Genomic DNA, 26,084 nt, shown 5'->3' with positions numbered 1-26,084 from the left:
CTGAGTGCCAGAGAATTGTTACTCAGGGACACCTAATCGTTGAATTAAATAGTATGTCAGACAACATGCAGAGGAGTGGCAGAGGAGGCAATGTTTTAGGAGCGAGCAGACGTGGCAGCAGAGGAAGGGGTCGAGGCAGCAGTATTCGCAGCCAGAGGCCAGTGCTCCCGGTGTCATCCAGCGGTCGTGTCTCCACCGACAACCCTGCCGTCATTGATTGGTTGGCTCGGTCGTCTTCCTCTTCCCAGGTCACCTCTGACACCTACAGCCAACGGTCGGTGGGTACGTCAGACACAACCGTTAGTTGGCATGGCCCGGGAGCAAGCCCACTGAAATCACGTGTCCTCTACCTGCCCCTGTCCTTTGCTGTTCCCTCACCAAGCGAAGTATCGCATGCTGTGGGCTCAGCCCCACTGTACAGTGAGGAAGAGCTAACAGAGGGCGGTCAGGAACGGGGGGAGACATCGGCCTTTTCAGCAGCCAAGCGAACAAGTACTGGCGAGGAGAGTGGCTCGGTAGCCGGTCTAGAGACAGGTCTGTCTCCTGACCCAGACGCAGCCGAGGGGGCTAGTAGTGAGGCGGAGACCCTACTTGATGATGAGGAGGTTGATCGCACTTGGCAGCCTCGTCGTCATCAGGCAATTTCTTCCGCATCATCAGGAGAAGAGGGTGGCAGCTTGGCAGCGAGCAAAACAGTCGGTGGGTTGCCCAGGAGACAGCAGCAGGGTCGCATCAGTGTCAGTGGAGCCAAACGTCCACGGAGTAGAGCACCAGCTCCACTGCAGCCTACCACCACGGCCAGTAGTGGTGCCGTTGCGCACGGAGGAAGTAGCAGTCAGCCAGTGAAGAGTAGCGGGGGCAAAGTTTCCTACTCGGTGGTGTGGCAATTTTTCCTCAAGCCGCCCGAGGAAGTAAACGTAGCCGTATGTCGACTATGTGGCCAGAAATGCAAGCGTGGCCAGGGGGCCCATGTTGGGACTACAGCGTTGCGTCAGCATATGCAGCGTCACCATTCGGTGGCCTGGGAAAACCGTGATAAACATACGGCGGTTCTGCCTGCCCCAGCCCCCGCTCCATCACCCGCTCCGTTACTTGCTCCGTCACCCGACGTCGTCAATCGCCCTCTATCAGCCAGTCAAGGCTCCAACACCTCTGCTGAGGGGAGTTGTCGCTCATTGGCATCTTCCGCTCGTTCAGATGCTCCTTCTCCTGCTACTCCTCTTCTCGGATTCCGTCAACAGTCTTTCTTGGAATCCGTATCCAAGAGACAACAGTTTGCGAGCACGCACCCGACGGTGCAAAAGCTGAACGTCCTCCTGTCCAAGTTGCTGGTGCTGCAGTCCCTCCCTTTCCAACTGGTGGACTCAGCACCTTTCCGAGAAATGATGGCTTGTGCCGCGCCGCGGTGGAGAGTGCCAAGCCGTCATTTCTTTGCCCAAAAGGCAGTGCCAGCCCTGCATTCACATGTAGAAGAGATGGTGGGCCAGTCTTTGAGCATGTCGGTCTCTGCCAAAGTGCACGGCAGCGCCGACGTGTGGAGCTGTAACTACGGTCAGGGACAGTACATGTCATTTACGGCCCACTGGGTGAACGTGGTGCCGGCACAGCCGCACCAGCAACTTGGACAGGTCACGACGCTTTTGCCTCCACGTTTGCACGTCCTTGGTCCAGCAAGCATGTCCGCCTCTACCACCTCTTTTTCCGCCGTGTCCTCAGCCGCCACCCCCGTGCCAAGTCCCATTACCCGACCGGCATATCACATGTGCAGGGCGCAACGGTGTCACGCTGTGCTGCACCTGGTATGCCTTGGCGAACGTAGTCACACAGGGGAGGAACTGCTGAGTGTAATGAACAGAGAAATCGACAGATGGCTGTCTCCGCGCAAACTAAAAATCGGAACCATGTTGACTGACAACGGAAAGAACATGGTGTCTGCTCTGCGTCAAGGAAGGTTGTGCCATGCGCCATGCATGGCTCACGTGTTCAATCTGGTTGTCAAGCGGTTCCTAAAATCCACCATCCCACTGCAAGACATCCTTAAAATGTCACGTAAACTGTGCATGCATTTCAGCCATTCCTACACCGCAAAGAACACCCTCATTGAGCTGCAGCGGCAGAACGGAATTCCACAGCATCGCCTGATCTGCGACGTTGCAACAAGGTGGAATTCAACCCTACACATGTTAGACCGCCTTTACGAGCAGCGAAAGGCCATCACCGATTTCCTGATGTTACAAGCGGATAAAGGTACTCCCCTGTGTAACTTAGATGTCAGCCATTGGCAGCTCATGCGTGACACCTGCCGCTTGCTCAGGCCCTTTGAGGAGGCCACGCTATTCGTGAGTCGGCAGGACTATGGGATGAACGACGTCATTCCTCTGTTGCACGTCCTGGAACAAATGCTGTTAACAATGGCTGGTCAGGGTGCGGTAGACGTGGCGCACAGATCTCAACGCCACATGACCCCTGTGGGGGCAGGACAGGAAGAAGAGGAGGAGGTAGAGGAGGACATTTGTGCTCAGGAATTATTGAGTGAAATGGGTGGTTTTTCCACTCAGCGGACAGGAGTGGAGGAGCAGGAGCATCTGGTAGAGGAGGAGGAGGAGGAGACAGAGGACCCAGACGCACCGTGGCAGTATGCTGTGGAGATGGAGGCAGGGAGTCCCTCGCATTCCTTGGCACAAATGGCCCATAGCATGCTCGGTTGCTTGCGTAGCGACAGCCGAATAATAACCATCAGACAGAGGGATGACTTTTGGCTGTCCACCTTGTTGGACCCTCGCTACCGGTCCAAAATGGTGGCCTTTTTCACACCTGCTGAGAGGGAGGCCAAAATTACGTACTATAAAAACCACCTATGTAGTCAGTTGGTCTCTGCCTTTGTGCGCCAACGTCCATCCTCAGACACTGTGGGCCCTGTGCGCTCGCGTTCCGCTGGCATGGCAGCAGGGGAGGGGTGGGGTGGTAGGAGCAGTGGCAGCTCCACCAGCAGTGGCTGCCTCAGTCTGCAGTCGATGATGAGTAGCTTTCTTCACCAGCGCAGTGAGGAAACTACTAACCAGCCGCAGCAGCAGCAGCAGCATCAGGTGGACCTGGAGCAGGAGCTCAAACAACAGGCTTGGGCCTACTTGGACAGCACCCTGCCAACCGAGGTAGACAATCCCCTTGACTACTGGGCAACGAAACTTGACCTTTGGCCCCAACTAGCTGAATTTGCCCTTGAAAGGCTGTCATGCCCGGCCAGTAGCGTGGCATCGGAGCGCGTGTTTAGTGCGGCAGGAGGTATTGTAACTCCGCGGAGGACACGACTGTCCACCCAAAGTGTGGAGAGACTCACGTTTGTGAAAATGAATCAGGCGTGGATTAGTCTGGATTTCAAACCACCAGTTCCTGACACAACTGACTAAATCCGCCATGAATCATGCCTCAAACATGTGCCACTTTCAGGTCTCCTCACACTGCTGGTGTGTTTAATTTTTTGACATAGGGTGCTGGCAGATTACGGGCCTCACATAGCTGCTGCCAGGCCCCTAATCTGCCATAGGCCCCTATATACCGCCTCCTCATGCTGCTGCTAGGTCCAGAGTCTCTCATGGGTCCCTGTACGGCCTCCCATTGCTGCTGTCTCCATCGCCACACTCTGCTGCCATGTGCCACTTTCAGGTCTCTTCACACTGCTGGTGTGTTTAATTTTTTGACATAGGGTGCAGGCAGATTACGGGCCTCACATAGCTGCTGCCAGGCCCCTAATCTGCCATGGGCCCCTATAAACCGCCTCCTCATGCTGCTGCCAAGTCTAGAGTCTCTCATGGGTCCCTGTACGGCCTCCCATTGCTGCTGTCTCCATCGCCACACTCTGCTGCCATGTGCCACTTTCAGGTCTCTTCACACTGCTGGTGTGTTAAATTTTTTGACATAGGGTGCAGGCAGATTACGGGCCTCACATAGCTGCTGCCAGGCCCCTAATCTGCCATGGGCCCCTATATACCGCCTCCTCATGCTGCTGCCAAGTCTAGAGTCTCTCATGGGTCCCTGTACGGCCTCCCATTGCTGCTGTCTCCATCGCCACACTCTGCTGCCATGTGCCACTTTCAGGTCTCTTCACACTGCTGGTGTGTTAAATTTTTTGACATAGGGTGCAGGCAGATTACGGGCCTCACATAGCTGCTGCCAGGCCCCTAATCTGCCATGGGCCCCTATATACCGCCTCCTCATGCTGCTGCCAAGTCTAGAGTCTCTCATGGGTCCCTGTACGGCCTCCCATTGCTGCTGTCTCCATCGCCACACTCTGCTGCCATGTGCCACTTTCAGGTCTCTTCACACTGCTGGTGTGTTTAATTTTTTGACATAGGGTGCTGCAAGATAACGGGCCTCACATAGCTGCTGCCAGGCCCCTAATCTGCCATGGGCCCCTATATACCGCCTCCTCATGCTGCTGCCAAGTCCAGAGTCTCTCATGGGTCCCTGTACGGCCTCCCATTGCTGCTGTCTCCATCGCCACACTCTGCTGCCATGTGCCACTTTCAGGTCTCTTCACACTGCTGGTGTGTTAAATTTTTTGACATAGGGTGCAGGCAGATTACGGGCCTCACATAGCTGCTGCCAGGCCCCTAATCTGCCATGGGCCCCTATATACCGCCTCCTCATGCTGCTGCCAAGTCCAGAGTCTCTCATGGGTCCCTGTACGGCCTCCCATTGCTGCTGTCTCCATCGCCACACTCTGCTGCCATGTGCCACTTTCAGGTCTCTTCACACTGCTGGTGTGTTAAATTTTTTGACATAGGGTGCAGGCAGATTACGGGCCTCACATAGCTGCTGCCAGGCCCCTAATCTGCCATGGGCCCCTATATACCGCCTCCTCATGCTGCTGCCAAGTCTAGAGTCTGTCATGGGTCCCTGTACGGCCTCCCATTGCTGCTGTCTCCATCGCCACACTCTGCTGCCATGTGCCACTTTCAGGTCTCTTCACACTGCTGGTGTGTTAAATTTTTTGACATAGGGTGCAGGCAGATTACGGGCCTCACATAGCTGCTGCCAGGCCCCTAATCTGCCATGGGCCCCTATATACCGCCTCCTCATGCTGCTGCCAAGTCTAGAGTCTCTCATGGGTCCCTGTACGGCCTCCCATTGCTGCTGTCTCCATCGCCACACTCTGCTGCCATGTGCCACTTTCAGGTCTCCTCACACTGCTGGTGTGTAGAATTTTTTGACATAGGGTGCTGGCAGATTATGTGCCTCCTATAGCTGCTGCCAGGCCCCTAATCTGCCATGGGCCCCTATATACCGCCTCCTCATGCTGCTGCCAAGTCTAGAGTCTCTCATGGGTCCCTGTACGGCCTCCCATTGCTGCTGTCTCCATCGCCACACTCTGCTGCCATGTGCCACTTTCAGGTCTCTTCACACTGCTGGTGTGTTAAATTTTTTGACATAGGGTGCAGGCAGATTACGGGCCTCACATAGCTGCTGCCAGGCCCCTAATCTGCCATGGGCCCCTATATACCGCCTCCTCATGCTGCTGCCAAGTCCAGAGTCTCTCATGGGTCCCTGTACGGCCTCCCATTGCTGCTGTCTCCATCGCCACACTCTGCTGCCATGTGCCACTTTCAGGTCTCTTCACACTGCTGGTGTGTTAAATTTTTTGACATAGGGTGCAGGCAGATTACGGGCCTCACATAGCTGCTGCCAGGCCCCTAATCTGCCATGGGCCCCTATATACCGCCTCCTCATGCTGCTGCCAAGTCTAGAGTCTGTCATGGGTCCCTGTATGGCCTCCCATTGCTGCTGTCTCCATCGCCACACTCTGCTGCCATGTGCCACTTTCAGGTCTCTTCACACTGCTGGTGTGTTTAATTTTTTGACATAGGGTGCAGGCAGATTACGGGCCTCACATAGCTGCTGCCAGGCCCCTAATCTGCCATGGGCCCCTATAAACCGCCTCCTCATGCTGCTGCCAAGTCTAGAGTCTCTCATGGGTCCCTGTACGGCCTCCCATTGCTGCTGTCTCCATCGCCACACTCTGCTGCCATGTGCCACTTTCAGGTCTCCTCACACTGCTGGTGTGTAGAATTTTTTGACATAGGGTGCTGGCAGATTATGTGCCTCCTATAGCTGCTGCCAGGCCCCTAATCTGCCATGGGCCCCTATATACCGCCTCCTCATGCTGCTGCCAAGTCTAGAGTCTCTCATGGGTCCCTGTACGGCCTCCCATTGCTGCTGTCTCCATCGCCACACTCTGCTGCCATGTGCCACTTTCAGGTCTCTTCACACTGCTGGTGTGTTAAATTTTTTGACATAGGGTGCAGGCAGATTACGGGCCTCACATAGCTGCTGCCAGGCCCCTAATCTGCCATGGGCCCCTATATACCGCCTCCTCATGCTGCTGCCAAGTCCAGAGTCTCTCATGGGTCCCTGTACGGCCTCCCATTGCTGCTGTCTCCATCGCCACACTCTGCTGCCATGTGCCACTTTCAGGTCTCTTCACACTGCTGGTGTGTTAAATTTTTTGACATAGGGTGCAGGCAGATTACGGGCCTCACATAGCTGCTGCCAGGCCCCTAATCTGCCATGGGCCCCTATATACCGCCTCCTCATGCTGCTGCCAAGTCTAGAGTCTGTCATGGGTCCCTGTATGGCCTCCCATTGCTGCTGTCTCCATCGCCACACTCTGCTGCCATGTGCCACTTTCAGGTCTCTTCACACTGCTGGTGTGTTTAATTTTTTGACATAGGGTGCAGGCAGATTACGGGCCTCACATAGCTGCTGCCAGGCCCCTAATCTGCCATGGGCCCCTATAAACCGCCTCCTCATGCTGCTGCCAAGTCTAGAGTCTCTCATGGGTCCCTGTACGGCCTCCCATTGCTGCTGTCTCCATCGCCACACTCTGCTGCCATGTGCCACTTTCAGGTCTCTTCACACTGCTGGTGTGTTAAATTTTTTGACATAGGGTGCAGGCAGATTACGGGCCTCACATAGCTGCTGCCAGGCCCCTAATCTGCCATGGGCCCCTATATACCGCCTCCTCATGCTGCTGCCAAGTCTAGAGTCTCTCATGGGTCCCTGTACGGCCTCCCATTGCTGCTGTCTCCATCGCCACACTCTGCTGCCATGTGCCACTTTCAGGTCTCTTCACACTGCTGGTGTGTTAAATTTTTTGACATAGGGTGCAGGCAGATTACGGGCCTCACATAGCTGCTGCCAGGCCCCTAATCTGCCATGGGCCCCTATATACCGCCTCCTCATGCTGCTGCCAAGTCTAGAGTCTCTCATGGGTCCCTGTACGGCCTCCCATTGCTGCTGTCTCCATCGCCACACTCTGCTGCCATGTGCCACTTTCAGGTCTCTTCACACTGCTGGTGTGTTTAATTTTTTGACATAGGGTGCTGCAAGATAACGGGCCTCACATAGCTGCTGCCAGGCCCCTAATCTGCCATGGGCCCCTATATACCGCCTCCTCATGCTGCTGCCAAGTCCAGAGTCTCTCATGGGTCCCTGTACGGCCTCCCATTGCTGCTGTCTCCATCGCCACACTCTGCTGCCATGTGCCACTTTCAGGTCTCTTCACACTGCTGGTGTGTTAAATTTTTTGACATAGGGTGCAGGCAGATTACGGGCCTCACATAGCTGCTGCCAGGCCCCTAATCTGCCATGGGCCCCTATATACCGCCTCCTCATGCTGCTGCCAAGTCCAGAGTCTCTCATGGGTCCCTGTACGGCCTCCCATTGCTGCTGTCTCCATCGCCACACTCTGCTGCCATGTGCCACTTTCAGGTCTCTTCACACTGCTGGTGTGTTAAATTTTTTGACATAGGGTGCAGGCAGATTACGGGCCTCACATAGCTGCTGCCAGGCCCCTAATCTGCCATGGGCCCCTATATACCGCCTCCTCATGCTGCTGCCAAGTCTAGAGTCTGTCATGGGTCCCTGTACGGCCTCCCATTGCTGCTGTCTCCATCGCCACACTCTGCTGCCATGTGCCACTTTCAGGTCTCTTCACACTGCTGGTGTGTTAAATTTTTTGACATAGGGTGCAGGCAGATTACGGGCCTCACATAGCTGCTGCCAGGCCCCTAATCTGCCATGGGCCCCTATATACCGCCTCCTCATGCTGCTGCCAAGTCTAGAGTCTCTCATGGGTCCCTGTACGGCCTCCCATTGCTGCTGTCTCCATCGCCACACTCTGCTGCCATGTGCCACTTTCAGGTCTCCTCACACTGCTGGTGTGTAGAATTTTTTGACATAGGGTGCTGGCAGATTATGTGCCTCCTATAGCTGCTGCCAGGCCCCTAATCTGCCATGGGCCCCTATATACCGCCTCCTCATGCTGCTGCCAAGTCTAGAGTCTCTCATGGGTCCCTGTACGGCCTCCCATTGCTGCTGTCTCCATCGCCACACTCTGCTGCCATGTGCCACTTTCAGGTCTCTTCACACTGCTGGTGTGTTAAATTTTTTGACATAGGGTGCAGGCAGATTACGGGCCTCACATAGCTGCTGCCAGGCCCCTAATCTGCCATGGGCCCCTATATACCGCCTCCTCATGCTGCTGCCAAGTCCAGAGTCTCTCATGGGTCCCTGTACGGCCTCCCATTGCTGCTGTCTCCATCGCCACACTCTGCTGCCATGTGCCACTTTCAGGTCTCTTCACACTGCTGGTGTGTTAAATTTTTTGACATAGGGTGCAGGCAGATTACGGGCCTCACATAGCTGCTGCCAGGCCCCTAATCTGCCATGGGCCCCTATATACCGCCTCCTCATGCTGCTGCCAAGTCTAGAGTCTCTCATGGGTCCCTGTACGGCCTCCCATTGCTGCTGTCTCCATCGCCACACTCTGCTGCCATGTGCCACTTTCAGGTCTCCTCACACTGCTGGTGTGTAGAATTTTTTGACATAGGGTGCTGGCAGATTATGTGCCTCCTATAGCTGCTGCCAGGCCCCTAATCTGCCATGGGCCCCTATATACCGCCTCCTCATGCTGCTGCCAAGTCTAGAGTCTCTCATGGGTCCCTGTACGGCCTCCCATTGCTGCTGTCTCCATCGCCACACTCTGCTGCCATGTGCCACTTTCAGGTCTCTTCACACTGCTGGTGTGTTAAATTTTTTGACATAGGGTGCAGGCAGATTACGGGCCTCACATAGCTGCTGCCAGGCCCCTAATCTGCCATGGGCCCCTATATACCGCCTCCTCATGCTGCTGCCAAGTCTAGAGTCTGTCATGGGTCCCTGTACGGCCTCCCATTGCTGCTGTCTCCATCGCCACACTCTGCTGCCATGTGCCACTTTCAGGTCTCTTCACACTGCTGGTGTGTTAAATTTTTTGACATAGGGTGCAGGCAGATTACGGGCCTCACATAGCTGCTGCCAGGCCCCTAATCTGCCATGGGCCCCTATATACCGCCTCCTCATGCTGCTGCCAAGTCTAGAGTCTCTCATGGGTCCCTGTACGGCCTCCCATTGCTGCTGTCTCCATCGCCACACTCTGCTGCCATGTGCCACTTTCAGGTCTCTTCACACTGCTGGTGTGTTAAATTTTTTGACATAGGGTGCAGGCAGATTACGGGCCTCACATAGCTGCTGCCAGGCCCCTAATCTGCCATGGGCCCCTATATACCGCCTCCTCATGCTGCTGCCAAGTCCAGAGTCTGTCATGGGTCCCTGTATGGCCTCCCATTGCTGCTGTCTCCATCGCCACACTCTGCTGCCATGTGCCACTTTCAGGTCTCTTCACACTGCTGGTGTGTTAAATTTTTTGACATAGGGTGCAGGCAGATTACGGGCCTCACATAGCTGCTGCCAGGCCCCTAATCTGCCATGGGCCCCTATATACCGCCTCCTCATGCTGCTGCCAAGTCTAGAGTCTGTCATGGGTCCCTGTACGGCCTCCCATTGCTGCTGTCTCCATCGCCACACTCTGCTGCCATGTGCCACTTTCAGGTCTCCTCACACTGCTGGTGTGTAGAATTTTTTGACATAGGGTGCTGGCAGATTATGGGCCTCCTATAGCTGCTGCCAGGCCCCTAATCTGCCATAGGCCCCTATATACCGCCTCCTCATGCTGCTGCCAGGTCCAGAGTCTCTCATGGGTCCCTGTACGGCCTCCCATTGCTGCTGTCTCCATCGCCACACTCTGCCATGTGCCACTTTCAGGTCTCCTCACACACTGCTGGTGTGTAGAATTTTTTGACATAGGGTGCTGGCAGATTATGGGCCTCCTATAGCTGCTGCCAGGCCCCTAATCTGCCATAGGCCCCTATATACCGCTTCCTCATGCTGCTGCCAGGTCCAGAGTCTCTCATGGGTCCCTGTACGGCCTCCCATTGCTGCTGTCTCCATCGCCACACTCTGCCATGTGCCACTTTCAGGTCTCCTCACACACTGCTGGTGTGTTAAATTTTTTGACATAGGGTGCAGGCAGATTACGGGCCTCACATAGCTGCTGCCAGGCCCCTAATCTGCCATGGGCCCCTATATACCGCCTCCTCATGCTGCTGCCAAGTCTAGAGTCTCTCATGGGTCCCTGTACGGCCTCCCATTGCTGCTGTCTCCATCGCCACACTCTGCTGCCATGTGCCACTTTCAGGTCTCTTCACACTGCTGGTGTGTTAAATTTTTTGACATAGGGTGCAGGCAGATTACGGGCCTCACATAGCTGCTGCCAGGCCCCTAATCTGCCATGGGCCCCTATATACCGCCTCCTCATGCTGCTGCCAAGTCTAGAGTCTCTCATGGGTCCCTGTACGGCCTCCCATTGCTGCTGTCTCCATCGCCACACTCTGCTGCCATGTGCCACTTTCAGGTCTCTTCACACTGCTGGTGTGTTAAATTTTTTGACATAGGGTGCAGGCAGATTACGGGCCTCACATAGCTGCTGCCAGGCCCCTAATCTGCCATGGGCCCCTATATACCGCCTCCTCATGCTGCTGCCAAGTCCAGAGTCTGTCATGGGTCCCTGTACGGCCTCCCATTGCTGCTGTCTCCATCGCCACACTCTGCTGCCATGTGCCACTTTCAGGTCTCTTCACACTGCTGGTGTGTTAAATTTTTTGACATAGGGTGCAGGCAGATTACGGGCCTCACATAGCTGCTGCCAGGCCCCTAATCTGCCATGGGCCCCTATATACCGCCTCCTCATGCTGCTGCCAAGTCTAGAGTCTCTCATGGGTCCCTGTACGGCCTCCCATTGCTGCTGTCTCCATCGCCACACTCTGCTGCCATGTGCCACTTTCAGGTCTCTTCACACTGCTGGTGTGTTAAATTTTTTGACATAGGGTGCAGGCAGATTACGGGCCTCACATAGCTGCTGCCAGGCCCCTAATCTGCCATGGGCCCCTATATACCGCCTCCTCATGCTGCTGCCAAGTCCAGAGTCTGTCATGGGTCCCTGTATGGCCTCCCATTGCTGCTGTCTCCATCGCCACACTCTGCTGCCATGTGCCACTTTCAGGTCTCTTCACACTGCTGGTGTGTTAAATTTTTTGACATAGGGTGCAGGCAGATTACGGGCCTCACATAGCTGCTGCCAGGCCCCTAATCTGCCATGGGCCCCTATATACCGCCTCCTCATGCTGCTGCCAAGTCTAGAGTCTGTCATGGGTCCCTGTACGGCCTCCCATTGCTGCTGTCTCCATCGCCACACTCTGCTGCCATGTGCCACTTTCAGGTCTCCTCACACTGCTGGTGTGTAGAATTTTTTGACATAGGGTGCTGGCAGATTATGGGCCTCCTATAGCTGCTGCCAGGCCCCTAATCTGCCATAGGCCCCTATATACCGCCTCCTCATGCTGCTGCCAGGTCCAGAGTCTCTCATGGGTCCCTGTACGGCCTCCCATTGCTGCTGTCTCCATCGCCACACTCTGCCATGTGCCACTTTCAGGTCTCCTCACACACTGCTGGTGTGTAGAATTTTTTGACATAGGGTGCTGGCAGATTATGGGCCTCCTATAGCTGCTGCCAGGCCCCTAATCTGCCATAGGCCCCTATATACCGCTTCCTCATGCTGCTGCCAGGTCCAGAGTCTCTCATGGGTCCCTGTACGGCCTCCCATTGCTGCTGTCTCCATCGCCACACTCTGCCATGTGCCACTTTCAGGTCTCCTCACACACTGCTGGTGTGTTAAATTTTTTGACATAGGGTGCAGGCAGATTACGGGCCTCACATAGCTGCTGCCAGGCCCCTAATCTGCCATGGGCCCCTATATACCGCCTCCTCATGCTGCTGCCAAGTCTAGAGTCTCTCATGGGTCCCTGTACGGCCTCCCATTGCTGCTGTCTCCATCGCCACACTCTGCTGCCATGTGCCACTTTCAGGTCTCTTCACACTGCTGGTGTGTTAAATTTTTTGACATAGGGTGCAGGCAGATTACGGGCCTCACATAGCTGCTGCCAGGCCCCTAATCTGCCATGGGCCCCTATATACCGCCTCCTCATGCTGCTGCCAAGTCTAGAGTCTCTCATGGGTCCCTGTACGGCCTCCCATTGCTGCTGTCTCCATCGCCACACTCTGCTGCCATGTGCCACTTTCAGGTCTCTTCACACTGCTGGTGTGTTAAATTTTTTGACATAGGGTGCAGGCAGATTACGGGCCTCACATAGCTGCTGCCAGGCCCCTAATCTGCCATGGGCCCCTATATACCGCCTCCTCATGCTGCTGCCAAGTCCAGAGTCTGTCATGGGTCCCTGTACGGCCTCCCATTGCTGCTGTCTCCATCGCCACACTCTGCTGCCATGTGCCACTTTCAGGTCTCTTCACACTGCTGGTGTGTTAAATTTTTTGACATAGGGTGCAGGCAGATTACGGGCCTCACATAGCTGCTGCCAGGCCCCTAATCTGCCATGGGCCCCTATATACCGCCTCCTCATGCTGCTGCCAAGTCTAGAGTCTCTCATGGGTCCCTGTACGGCCTCCCATTGCTGCTGTCTCCATCGCCACACTCTGCTGCCATGTGCCACTTTCAGGTCTCTTCACACTGCTGGTGTGTTAAATTTTTTGACATAGGGTGCAGGCAGATTACGGGCCTCACATAGCTGCTGCCAGGCCCCTAATCTGCCATGGGCCCCTATATACCGCCTCCTCATGCTGCTGCCAAGTCCAGAGTCTGTCATGGGTCCCTGTATGGCCTCCCATTGCTGCTGTCTCCATCGCCACACTCTGCTGCCATGTGCCACTTTCAGGTCTCTTCACACTGCTGGTGTGTTAAATTTTTTGACATAGGGTGCAGGCAGATTACGGGCCTCACATAGCTGCTGCCAGGCCCCTAATCTGCCATGGGCCCCTATATACCGCCTCCTCATGCTGCTGCCAAGTCTAGAGTCTGTCATGGGTCCCTGTACGGCCTCCCATTGCTGCTGTCTCCATCGCCACACTCTGCTGCCATGTGCCACTTTCAGGTCTCCTCACACTGCTGGTGTGTAGAATTTTTTGACATAGGGTGCTGGCAGATTATGGGCCTCCTATAGCTGCTGCCAGGCCCCTAATCTGCCATAGGCCCCTATATACCGCCTCCTCATGCTGCTGCCAGGTCCAGAGTCTCTCATGGGTCCCTGTACGGCCTCCCATTGCTGCTGTCTCCATCGCCACACTCTGCCATGTGCCACTTTCAGGTCTCCTCACACACTGCTGGTGTGTAGAATTTTTTGACATAGGGTGCTGGCAGATTATGGGCCTCCTATAGCTGCTGCCAGGCCCCTAATCTGCCATAGGCCCCTATATACCGCTTCCTCATGCTGCTGCCAGGTCCAGAGTCTCTCATGGGTCCCTGTACGGCCTCCCATTGCTGCTGTCTCCATCGCCACACTCTGCCATGTGCCACTTTCAGGTCTCCTCACACACTGCTGGTGTGTTAAATTTTTTGACATAGGGTGCAGGCAGATTACGGGCCTCACATAGCTGCTGCCAGGCCCCTAATCTGCCATGGGCCCCTATATACCGCCTCCTCATGCTGCTGCCAAGTCTAGAGTCTCTCATGGGTCCCTGTACGGCCTCCCATTGCTGCTGTCTCCATCGCCACACTCTGCTGCCATGTGCCACTTTCAGGTCTCTTCACACTGCTGGTGTGTTAAATTTTTTGACATAGGGTGCAGGCAGATTACGGGCCTCACATAGCTGCTGCCAGGCCCCTAATCTGCCATGGGCCCCTATATACCGCCTCCTCATGCTGCTGCCAAGTCCAGAGTCTGTCATGGGTCCCTGTATGGCCTCCCATTGCTGCTGTCTCCATCGCCACACTCTGCTGCCATGTGCCACTTTCAGGTCTCTTCACACTGCTGGTGTGTTAAATTTTTTGACATAGGGTGCAGGCAGATTACGGGCCTCACATAGCTGCTGCCAGGCCCCTAATCTGCCATGGGCCCCTATATACCGCCTCCTCATGCTGCTGCCAAGTCTAGAGTCTCTCATGGGTCCCTGTACGGCCTCCCATTGCTGCTGTCTCCATCGCCACACTCTGCTGCCATGTGCCACTTTCAGGTCTCTTCACACTGCTGGTGTGTTAAATTTTTTGACATAGGGTGCAGGCAGATTACGGGCCTCACATAGCTGCTGCCAGGCCCCTAATCTGCCATGGGCCCCTATATACCGCCTCCTCATGCTGCTGCCAAGTCTAGAGTCTCTCATGGGTCCCTGTACGGCCTCCCATTGCTGCTGTCTCCATCGCCACACTCTGCTGCCATGTGCCACTTTCAGGTCTCTTCACACTGCTGGTGTGTTAAATTTTTTGACATAGGGTGCAGGCAGATTACGGGCCTCACATAGCTGCTGCCAGGCCCCTAATCTGCCATGGGCCCCTATATACCGCCTCCTCATGCTGCTGCCAAGTCCAGAGTCTGTCATGGGTCCCTGTATGGCCTCCCATTGCTGCTGTCTCCATCGCCACACTCTGCTGCCATGTGCCACTTTCAGGTCTCTTCACACTGCTGGTGTGTTAAATTTTTTGACATAGGGTGCAGGCAGATTACGGGCCTCACATAGCTGCTGCCAGGCCCCTAATCTGCCATGGGCCCCTATATACCGCCTCCTCATGCTGCTGCCAAGTCTAGAGTCTCTCATGGGTCCCTGTACGGCCTCCCATTGCTGCTGTCTCCATCGCCACACTCTGCTGCCATGTGCCACTTTCAGGTCTCTTCACACTGCTGGTGTGTTAAATTTTTTGACATAGGGTGCAGGCAGATTACGGGCCTCACATAGCTGCTGCCAGGCCCCTAATCTGCCATGGGCCCCTATATACCGCCTCCTCATGCTGCTGCCAAGTCCAGAGTCTGTCATGGGTCCCTGTATGGCCTCCCATTGCTGCTGTCTCCATCGCCACACTCTGCTGCCATGTGCCACTTTCAGGTCTCTTCACACTGCTGGTGTGTTAAATTTTTTGACATAGGGTGCAGGCAGATTACGGGCCTCACATAGCTGCTGCCAGGCCCCTAATCTGCCATGGGCCCCTATATACCGCCTCCTCATGCTGCTGCCAAGTCTAGAGTCTGTCATGGGTCCCTGTACGGCCTCCCATTGCTGCTGTCTCCATCGCCACACTCTGCTGCCATGTGCCACTTTCAGGTCTCCTCACACTGCTGGTGTGTAGAATTTTTTGACATAGGGTGCTGGCAGATTATGGGCCTCCTATAGCTGCTGCCAGGCCCCTAATCTGCCATAGGCCCCTATATACCGCCTCCTCATGCTGCTGCCAGGTCCAGAGTCTCTCATGGGTCCCTGTACGGCCTCCCATTGCTGCTGTCTCCATCGCCACACTCTGCCATGTGCCACTTTCAGGTCTCCTCACACACTGCTGGTGTGTAGAATTTTTTGACATAGGGTGCTGGCAGATTATGGGCCTCCTATAGCTGCTGCCAGGCCCCTAATCTGCCATAGGCCCCTATATACCGCTTCCTCATGCTGCTGCCAGGTCCAGAGTCTCTCATGGGTCCCTGTACGGCCTCCCATTGCTGCTGTCTCCATCGCCACACTCTGCCATGTGCCACTTTCAGGTCTCCTCACACACTGCTGGTGTGTTAAATTTTTTGACATAGGGTGCAGGCAGATTACGGGCCTCACATAGCTGCTGCCAGGCCCCTAATCTGCCATGGGCCCCTATATACCGCCTCCTCATGCTGCTGCCAAGTCTAGAGTCTCTCATGGGTCCCTGTACGGCCTCCCATTGCTGCTGTCTCCATCGCCACACTCTGCTGCCATGTGCCACTTTCAGGTCTCTTCACACTGCTGGTGTGTTAAATTTTTTGACATAGGGTGCAGGCAGATTACGGGCCTCACATAGCTGCTGCCAGGCCCCTAATCTGCCATGGGCCCCTATATACCGCCTCCTCATGCTGCTGCCAAGTCCAGAGTCTGTCATGGGTCCCTGTATGGCCTCCCATTGCTGCTGTCTCCATCGCCACACTCTGCTGCCATGTGCCACTTTCAGGTCTCTTCACACTGCTGGTGTGTTAAATTTTTTGACATAGGGTGCAGGCAGATTACGGGCCTCACATAGCTGCTGCCAGGCCCCTAATCTGCCATGGGCCCCTATATACCGCCTCCTCATGCTGCTGCCAAGTCTAGAGTCTCTCATGGGTCCCTGTACGGCCTCCCATTGCTGCTGTCTCCATCGCCACACTCTGCTGCCATGTGCCACTTTCAGGTCTCTTCACACTGCTGGTGTGTTAAATTTTTTGACATAGGGTGCAGGCAGATTACGGGCCTCACATAGCTGCTGCCAGACATGTAATCTGCCATGGGCCCCCGTACCGACTCCTCATGCTGTGACGTTGCAACAAGGTGGAATTCAACCCTACATATGTTAGACCGCCTTTACGAACAGCTAAAGGCCATCACAGATTTCCTGATGTTAAAAGCGGATAAAGGTACTCCCTGTGTAACTTAGATGTCAGCCATTGGCAGCTCATGTGTGACACCTGCGCTTGCTCAGGCCCTTTGAGGAGGCCACGCTATTCGTGAGTCGGCAGGACTATGGGATGAATGAGGTCAAATCGGCCATGGGCCCCCGTACCGCCTGTTCACGCTGATGCTGGTCCCACAGTGTGACCTGGGTCCCTGTACGGCCTTCCATTGCTTCCACTCTGCCATGTGCCACTTTGAAATCTCCTCACACTCCTGCGGTTGTCCATTTTGTCATAGGTTGCTGGCAGATTACAGGCCTTCCATAGGTGCCACCAAGCCCCATATCGGCCATGGGCCCCCGTACCGCCTGGTCACGCTGCTGCTGGGCCCATAGTGTGACCTGGGTCCCTGTACCGCCTCCCATTGCTCCCACTCTGCCATGTGCCACTTTCAGGTCTCCTCACGCTCCTGCTGGTTTCCATTTTGTCATAGGTTGCTGTATGGCCTCCCATTGCTGCTGCCTCCACCGCCACACTGTGGCTCCAAACACTGGTTTTGGCCCCGTGACTGGCCAAAGGAGTGAAGTGTGCAGTGATTCTAAGATCGACGGCACTCATCTGCATGTCATACTGACAGACAGTATTATTTCTCTTCCCCAGCAGACTGCAAGGGCATTTAAATTAAAGGTACAGTGTTCTGCACTAATATTAAGTCTCTCTGAAGCCTAGAAACACCCTTTTTTAAGTTAAATTCACAGCGAATTTATTCGACTCGAATCGAATATTGTCCACGAATTCGCCGAATCAGTCGAATCGAATTTTTCATTTCTTCGCTCATCTCTAGTTCCAGTGTTGGTGGTGGTGTATTGTGTTAGATCTGTGTGGGATCACACAGTTTTGTAGTTCTCTGTGTGTGTGTTGGCTGGGCTGCCTACTGTCACAGTGTTTTATCTCCCCACATTACCTGGGGAATGCCAGCCTGGAAACTGTCAAAGTGTGGATCCATAATCCTCCTCTCACTGTAACTGTCACCCTACCACTGCCAGCCATGGATACAGTCCATCCATGACACTGATTTTGCCTTTAACATTGGTGCTGGTGGCATCTTATGGCACTTTTTTTGCAAATGAAAAGAAATTAGCAGTTTCATGTTTTGTTGATTTAACATTAAACTGCTGTTTTTTCATTTCTTTTTTTTTGGAGGGGGCGCAAGTAGCTGGTCTTGCCTAGGGCACAAAATAGTCTAGCACCGACCCTGCCTGGACACCCATGCTTTAGCCTTTGCCTATTTATGTTGCACATAATGAAGTGATAGACTGCACTGTCTCATCTTTTTTAACGCGACCCTTCTACCCTATCATCACTATTATCTGATTTATCAACCATTATCTCTTCATTATCAAGTGGCCCAGAATCAGGCAGTAATCTTTATTATGACTAGTTCTGTTGTGTGGCAGCCATTGCTTCTCTTCTAAGAAGCAATCTACAGTGTATCATGTTTAAGAGGACGGTTGACAGGCAGTTGGGAGGTACTACATATACATTTGAATCTCCGAATGGACATAGCAACGAATGTGATTGAATCCAAAAAAAGTTTTAACGAAATTACCAAATGCATTTGTTTCATTTGGATGATGTCACATAATGCTATAGTAGTTCATGGGGAAAATAACTGAATTTTAGAATTTGTTTGATAATTCCAATTCAGATAACAAATGGATCCGAATTCTGTTCCATTTGTAAAATTTGGATGCACATGATGCAAGTCGATATTGTTTAATTACATCATGCAATTTCTCTTGGTGGGTTAGACTAGCGACCGAAAATATTGAATCGTTCTGATTCAAATCCACCCAATTCGATGGTATATTGAATATATACATATATATGCTGTGAAAAAATATTTGCTCCTTCCTGATTTTTGTTTGCCTATTTATGACACTTAAATGACTCAGATTATCAAACAAATTTTAATATTATGCAAAGATAACCCGAGCAAATACAAAATGCAGTTTTTAAATGAGGATTTAATTTATTAATGGAAAAAAGCTGTCCAAACTTACTTGGCCCTATGTGAAAAAGTAATTGCCCCCTAAACCTAATAACTGGTTGTGCCACCCTTGGCAGGAAGAAATGCAATCAAGTGTTTGCAGTAACTGGCAGTAAGTCTTTCACATTGCTGTGGAGGCCCACTCTTCTTTGCAGAATTGTTTTAATTCAGCCACATTGGAGGGTTTTCAAGCATGAATGGCCTGTTTAGGGTCATGCCACAGCATCTCAATCAGATTTTGACTAGGCCATCATGCTACCACCACCATGTTTGACTGTTGGTATGATGATCTTTTTTATGAAATGCTGTGTTAGTTTTATGCCAGATATAATGAGATGCACACCTTCCAAAAAATTTAACTTTGTCTCATCAGTCCACAGAATGTTTGCCCAAAAGTCTTGGGGATAATCAAGATTTTTTTTTTGGCAAATGTGAGATGAGCCTTTGTGTTCTTTTTTGTCAGCAGTGGCTTTCATCTTGAAACTCTCCCATGGATGCCACTTTTGCCCAGTATCTTTCTTATTGTTGAATCATGAACTCTGACCTTAAGTGAGGCATACAGTTCTTTAGATGCTGTTCTGGGTTCTTTTATGACCTCTTGGATGAGTCTTCATTGTACTCTTGGAGTAATGTTGGTAGGCCATCTACTCCTGGCAAGGTTCACCACTGTTCCAAGTTTTCTCCATTTGTGGATAATGGCTCTCACTGTGGTTCACTTGAGTCCCAAACCCTTTGAAATGGATCTGAAACCCCTTTCAGACTGTTACATGTCAATTATTTTGTTTCTCATCTGTTCTTGAATTTTTTTGGTTCATGGCATGGTGTGTCTTTTTTAGATCTTTTAGCATGCTTTACAGGTACTTTGTCATACAGCTTCTATTTAAATGATTTATCGATTCAAAAGGTCTAGCAGGAATCAGACCTGGGTGTGGCAAGTGAAATTTAACTCAGCTTGTGATTAATCACAGTTCATTCATGATTTAGCAGAGAGGGGGGGGGGGCACAATTACTTTTTCACATTGGGTCAGGCAGGTTTTGACAGCTTTTTTTCCTTTAATAAATAAAATCATTATTTAAAAGCTGCATTTTGTATTTACTTGGGTAATCTTTGTGTAATATTAAAATTTGTTTGATGATTCCAATTATTTAAGTGTGACAAATATGCAAAAAGGAAAATCAGGAAGGGGTCAAATAATTTTTCACTTTGTGTAGCAATCTTCTGGAAAAACTGCAAAAATATTGGAAACCATTTGGACAAATGGATATACAAAGCGAATGCCAAAGATGCAAAACAAATTGGTTCAACATAAAGAATATGATGAAACAAAATTCTTCAATGAATAAATGCATCCAAAACTAAAGGAGAATTTCCAGCATGCACATGTCTAATGATGCCTCCTCACGTCCTGTTTCAACCCTAAAAAGGCTGGACTACCACACCAAAACCACATCACGTTCAGCAGCAGTACTGCCCACCAAATGCGAAATATGGTTTCATTTTTGCTATGGCCTTGGCATGTGTAGAACTTTGAATGACTACGTGTCCTTGTATGGGTATGAGGTTGAAGGAGAGTAAGACAGATGGCTCAACTGCTTACTTTTACTGCCGCCTGGCCCCCTGGGTCTGAACGAACCCCTCCTTGAGAAAAGCTGTAGCATCAAGTGCCCTTTGCTCACACCTACTTTTTCAAACTATGTCAAAATATTTATTTTTGAAGATATGAATCAAAGTGCTAGAACAAGAGTTAGCAAATACTGTAAATGTAGATCACATGTATTTGTTAATTATTTGATTAATTCTTCTTCTTATTCTTTCTTAATTATTTGAGAATTATTACATTGCATCATATATATTTCCTATGCTTCTCAGTTCCATCTAGTGGCATAACAGCGTCCATAATAAAAGAACATTCGTTCTGAAGAGAAAATAGCTAAAAGAACATTCATTTTTGCCCAATTTGCACAAACAAATGTACATGCAGATTGGCCATATGAATGGCTATGTGATTTTTTTGATGTATGAAAAATGTATCAAAAGGGTGACATTTCCAATTGTTATTTTATTGTCTAGATCTGAACATAAATGAAGGAAATATACAAGTAAGAATAAATACTGACACATAGAAGTTAACACTAGCAATTAGTAAACAGTGTATGTGCACAGTCTGTGATGAATGTTTAATGATGTTGATCACATTATACAACTAACGAACAGAACACAGTAGCCCTAATTGCACTGTGACATATGATACAGAAGGATTTAATGAAATGTCCAACAGTAATTAGCCACTTACAGGAGCTGTGATCATGCAATGCTTTAATGTGAAGATTGTACCTTATGATACAACATTGTCTGACTAGTGTGAAATGGTGGACAGAGGAAAGAATGGAGAACATGCAAGGCAGCATTGGTGAGGCTATGAAAAGACACTAGGAGCTATAAATGCTGCAATCACTTTTGGCTTGAACCACCAAAAACATTTCAGATATCCTAATAAACCATGATATATGGTGCACAAATTGCTCTGCTCATCTTCAGTTGTTTCTATAAACAAAAGATTGTAGTGCTTCAACCCCATTCCCACATGAATAAGGATGAGATTCAGATGCCTGTTCCCAAACACACGCTGTACATACTGTCCATAGATTCAATAAAAAATAGAAGCCCAGCAATGGAACATCTTGAGATTAAAAATGCAAACTTTATTTTAATCCATCAAGACAAAAAAAAGAAATCCATTCCTACAAAAGGAATTGATTCCTTTGTATGGGATTAAAATAAAATTAGCATTTTTAATCTCAAGATGCTCTGGGGCTGGACTTCTATCTTTTATTGAATATTTGGACATTTTGTTTTTTTCTGTCCTAGACAATGGAGGGTAAATTTTGAAATTATTCAGCAAACATCCAGCAAACTTAACTTTGCTCGATTTGCTACTTACAACCACCACAGTAGTACAGAAGAGAATGGTTCCTATAAGCACTGTGGTATGCCACTTTTTGGGTCTCCACTCTGGAAGCATCCATCAAGCACAAAGGAGGATACAAGCTGGTACTGGCATGGCAGAGAGGCCATACGTTTCCTGGCTTTCCAGTTACCAACATACCAACATGAATCATGTATCTAGCATTTGAAGTGGGTAGGAGGCATTTTTCTGCTTTGAGTTTTAAAAAAGCTTTTGAAAAATTAAAATTCAGAATAAACAGCAGATTGGCAGACACAAATTCACTGCAATGGATTTTGGGAATGGATCAGGTACATAAAAAAGAAAGCAGATTTCAAGATTTACACATCTCAGTTGTGGCTTAACAACAAAAATATCTGAAATTCTTACTTGTCACCATAGAAACAAATAATTTGCTATCCTACAATTTCTTCACTAAGGAATACAAATGAAACAAAATTTACAATGACTATCTATCAAATCACAGTCAATTCCTGGTACTTCTGTTGTATCATATTTTGAAGTGTGATAATGAATACTTTGTTATATTTTGGTAAAACTACTACCACTTTTAAGTTCTTGATTTTACCAAATATATATTTTCAGAATTATTTTTCTGTATCCTGATTATTAAATCAACCCATAGTAAATACCAAATTCAAGGCTGCCTAAAGGATGAGTCCAGTTTCAATATAAAGTCCCCAGTTCGCACTTCTTCCTCCTTAACCTACCCTAGGCTAAAACTTCTCCACCCAATTGCTTACTTTCCAACGTATCTGCACTATCCATTATACTGCTGTGCCCGTGCAATAACTGCCCTTACACTTAAATGGCTATATCCATACCATTGGAGAAGGACCCTATTCAAGTCTTTGGTAAGTTAGTGCACAAGAAGCACTAAAAGAATTTCTGCATAGAGGATTACAGCCAGATGCATCCACCATAGAAATGTAAGTGAGTATGTGGGTGGAGGAGGTTTAACATAGAGTATATTAGTAGGGTAGATAGTAACAGCTGGGAACTTTTTATCTAAACCTGTCCTTTTACCAATGTGAGCTAATAAACACACGGCATCTATGTGTTGGCAATCCTTGCTCTTTTTCTTTCTATGGCATTTACAGATAGTAGTGTTATCATCTGGCTGGGGAACAAGTTCCATTTGAGCTAAAGACAGGAATTAAGCATTTGAAAGGGAAGCCTAAAAACAATTTGAAGGGGGAACCTGGACCGGGGGCATGTTAAACTGAACACAAATATTTGACAAGACTGATGAAGCACTTCACTCTGCCTTGGCAGTTGTATCTCACTATCTCAAAAAAAAAAAAAAGATGACATAAGATGGCAGAAATAGTGAAATTCACTATCAAATAAAATGTCAAAATATAAAATGATCAGATGTATGTAACATAAAAGGTGTTTGCGTGGAATACATTTACAGCACTTACAAATAAAGCAAGATAAACACGCAGAGGGTTTTTTTGGGTGAATATGAAAAAACCTCACATATCCCCACAGCCACAGAAGCAATGTGAATACGGGGATCTCCCCTGGTGTGCTATTGTATTCTGCAAGTGGGGAATCCCCCTCAGGGGCGGACTGACAACTCATGGGGCTCCCGGGCAATAGGGGATCATGGGGCCCCTGTGTCCTTGCCCAAACTCAAAAAAGCCTATGAAAAAGGTACCAGGGGCATCTCATGGGGCCCCCTACTGACCTTGAGCCCTCGGGCAGTGCCCGAGCTTCCAAGCGGTCAGTCCGCCCCTGCTCCCCCCTCATCCGACTACACTAATCAGCGCTGCAGCAGCTGATCTGGTTTTCCAGCAGGATTGTTTGACCAGCTTCTGTTGAACAGATAGAGCTAAACACGGAAATTCCTCTTATTCCTGCTGAACCAGACAAATTTCGATACGTGTATACCCAGCTTAAACCTGAGTTATCCTTATTTGCATAAAGAGTGACTTACTTAAACATTGCAATGAGAAGGTTTAGGAGAAGAATGTTGGTGAACAATAAGTAGAGGCAAAGTAATAAAACAGTCAGCCACTGTGGAAATACTGGCTGGTGATTCTCCTTATTAGATTCAGGACATTTCTGCTTGTTTGGATCTGTTCCGTTTATAGTGCATTGGTCAAGACTAAAATTCACTCCTACAAATAAAAAATATTATTGTACAATAAGTTATCATTTGTTTTACTAGTTTAATAATACAAAATGTATACATATTGGGGTTTGGGCAGAACTAAACACCCCTATTCTTTATAGACAAGAAAGCTGCCATCTTAGCTTCTGTCTGATTAAATTATTCAGTTGTCATGGTGCTGTACATGTGATCAGTTATGACACCAGTCATTGATAGCTGGACAGTTTGGATGGGAGCACAAGCACGTTTGACAGTTCTCATTCACAGCATGCTTTAAAGTGTTACTAAACTCACACCAGTAAAATCAGTCTGTATATGCAGTAAAGCATTGTTATAGTCACTGTGGAACCTAAGGGTTAATCCACTGCACTGAGTAAAACGGTGTTTGATCCTGTCTTCTCTGATCCCCCCCTTCTTCCATTGTCCCCCTCTTATCTCCTGATAAGACATATCATGTGGAGTCACTCTACACATGCTTAGTTTGGTTCTGCATCCTCCTAGAGCAGAATGAAAACTCCTCCTACAAGTTTTAACCAGTGCTCTGCTGGACACCGATAGAAGTCACAAGACTGCTCTAACTGCTGATGAGAAAAGGTATTTAGAAGTTTATATTTACTAAAATAATTGCACTTCCATGTTCTGCGTACTGTGGGAGACCAGATATAGTGAATACAGGGTCCTGGGTTTAGTAACACTTTAAATGTAAAGGTTACAGTTAAATCAATTGGGTTTAGTTCCTCTTTAACATGAGAACATCTTCTGAGATCTCAGTTTCTTAGAACTGGACTCAAGACATTTCTAAAACACAATTTAGGTCAGTTATAAATTCAGTAACAAATTAATTTGTATAACAAAAATATAGAGAAAATTGTTAAAGCTTGTTATTCGGCATTGCCAAGGAGGAGCTGCTACACCTCCTTTGTCCAATTAATTGGCTGGGGGAGTGTTGGTGACTAAGAAATGTAATTGCAAGAGAGACAAGTAAGGTCACTGAACTAGCTATGCAGTCTTGCTGTGTGTTATTTACAATCATCAGACATACTGTCATGATTACTTGACTTCATACCATCTATGTAAGAAGGAATCTGCCCAAATAACATCATGTAGGAATGGTATACAACTCCACGGAATATCCAGTCAACCCTTATCTCATTGTGAATCAATATTGCTTGTTTGGCAACTCCAAAAGATATCACCCAAACCGCCAAGAGGAATAGGAAAAAGAAGACATCTTTCATCTGTGTTTGGGAAAAGAAACACATTGATTGTGTTATATATATTTATATACAAGAGGGTGTGAATGTGGATCATATACAACACAGATACTTCCAATCACTGGACCGCAGATAAACCAACAGCTTGACAATTCTTAGATGTGAAAATTGCATTAATTTTCTTTTTTAGGCTGTATTTATTCTATTTCAGCAGGTGATCCAGCCAGTAAGTCTGTTGTTTTTCAAAAGGACAAGCTCTTCAGCAGAATGTGTCAATTACAGAGATGAGACAAACCACTGAACACTAGCATGGGTGCTCAAAATGATCAATTTTTATTTATTTACTGTATATAAAACCTTTATCCCAAAAGGAAAACAAAACTTCTTATAAAGTGTTAGCTGTAGTATGGCTTTAATTTGTTAGTGTATATAAATCTGCTAGTACATCTAATCTTCCCCCATATTAACAATGCTGCTGTCCAAATGTGCCCCCTGTGCGTCTTCATCCAGGGTGACTGCACTGTAATACTGGAGATGTGTTACTGGCCAGATTAGCAGATGAAAACGGAGGGAAAAAAAAACTAAAAAAGAAACCTAATGCAGCAACCACATCTAATGATTGGTAACCTGAAATACAGTATATTACATTTTTTATATTGGGTTTAAATCTGCTTTAATACTTACTTTGAAAAATGAACATACATTTTTCTAATATTCAATAAAGAAGATGGGACTTTCAGGGTGCATGAACATGAATACCAAAAATATTAAAAAGTTATATAATTCTTATTTCATATTTTTTAAAAACAAAAAAGGAAAAAATACAGAAACATAAAACATACATTTTTCTAGCTGTTCTGAACATCATCTACAACTAAATCGACCCCACTGCGTTGTAGCTGCTTGGGGTAGTAAAATTAC

General features: G+C 49.3%; 1 protein-coding gene across 5 annotated transcripts in view; it reads right to left on the bottom strand.

The window, feature by feature from the left end:
- TRPM2 (transient receptor potential cation channel subfamily M member 2) overlaps window positions 1-26,084 on the bottom strand; it is a 211,715-nt gene that overhangs the window by 75,222 nt on the left and 110,409 nt on the right. For all 5 annotated transcript variants that reach the window (XR_016311706.1, XM_089670093.1, XM_089670113.1 and 2 more), the window contains 2 exons: window positions 25,016-25,187; window positions 23,773-23,956 (listed from right to left, as the gene is read on the bottom strand). Coding sequence is in view for 4 of the 5 variants with exons in the window: in XM_089670093.1 (XP_089526219.1) it covers window positions 23,773-23,956; window positions 25,016-25,187 (356 nt within the window). In the remaining variant the exon portion in view is untranslated. The remainder of the gene's footprint in view (window positions 1-23,772; window positions 23,957-25,015; window positions 25,188-26,084) is intronic.

This window comes from Staurois parvus, unplaced genomic scaffold, assembly GCF_062004578.1.
Source record: "Staurois parvus isolate SC_StPar_1 unplaced genomic scaffold, SC_StPar_1.0 ptg000011l, whole genome shotgun sequence".
NCBI lineage: Eukaryota > Metazoa > Chordata > Amphibia > Anura > Ranidae > Staurois > Staurois parvus.
This window is presented reverse-complemented; position numbering and strand designations above follow the sequence as displayed.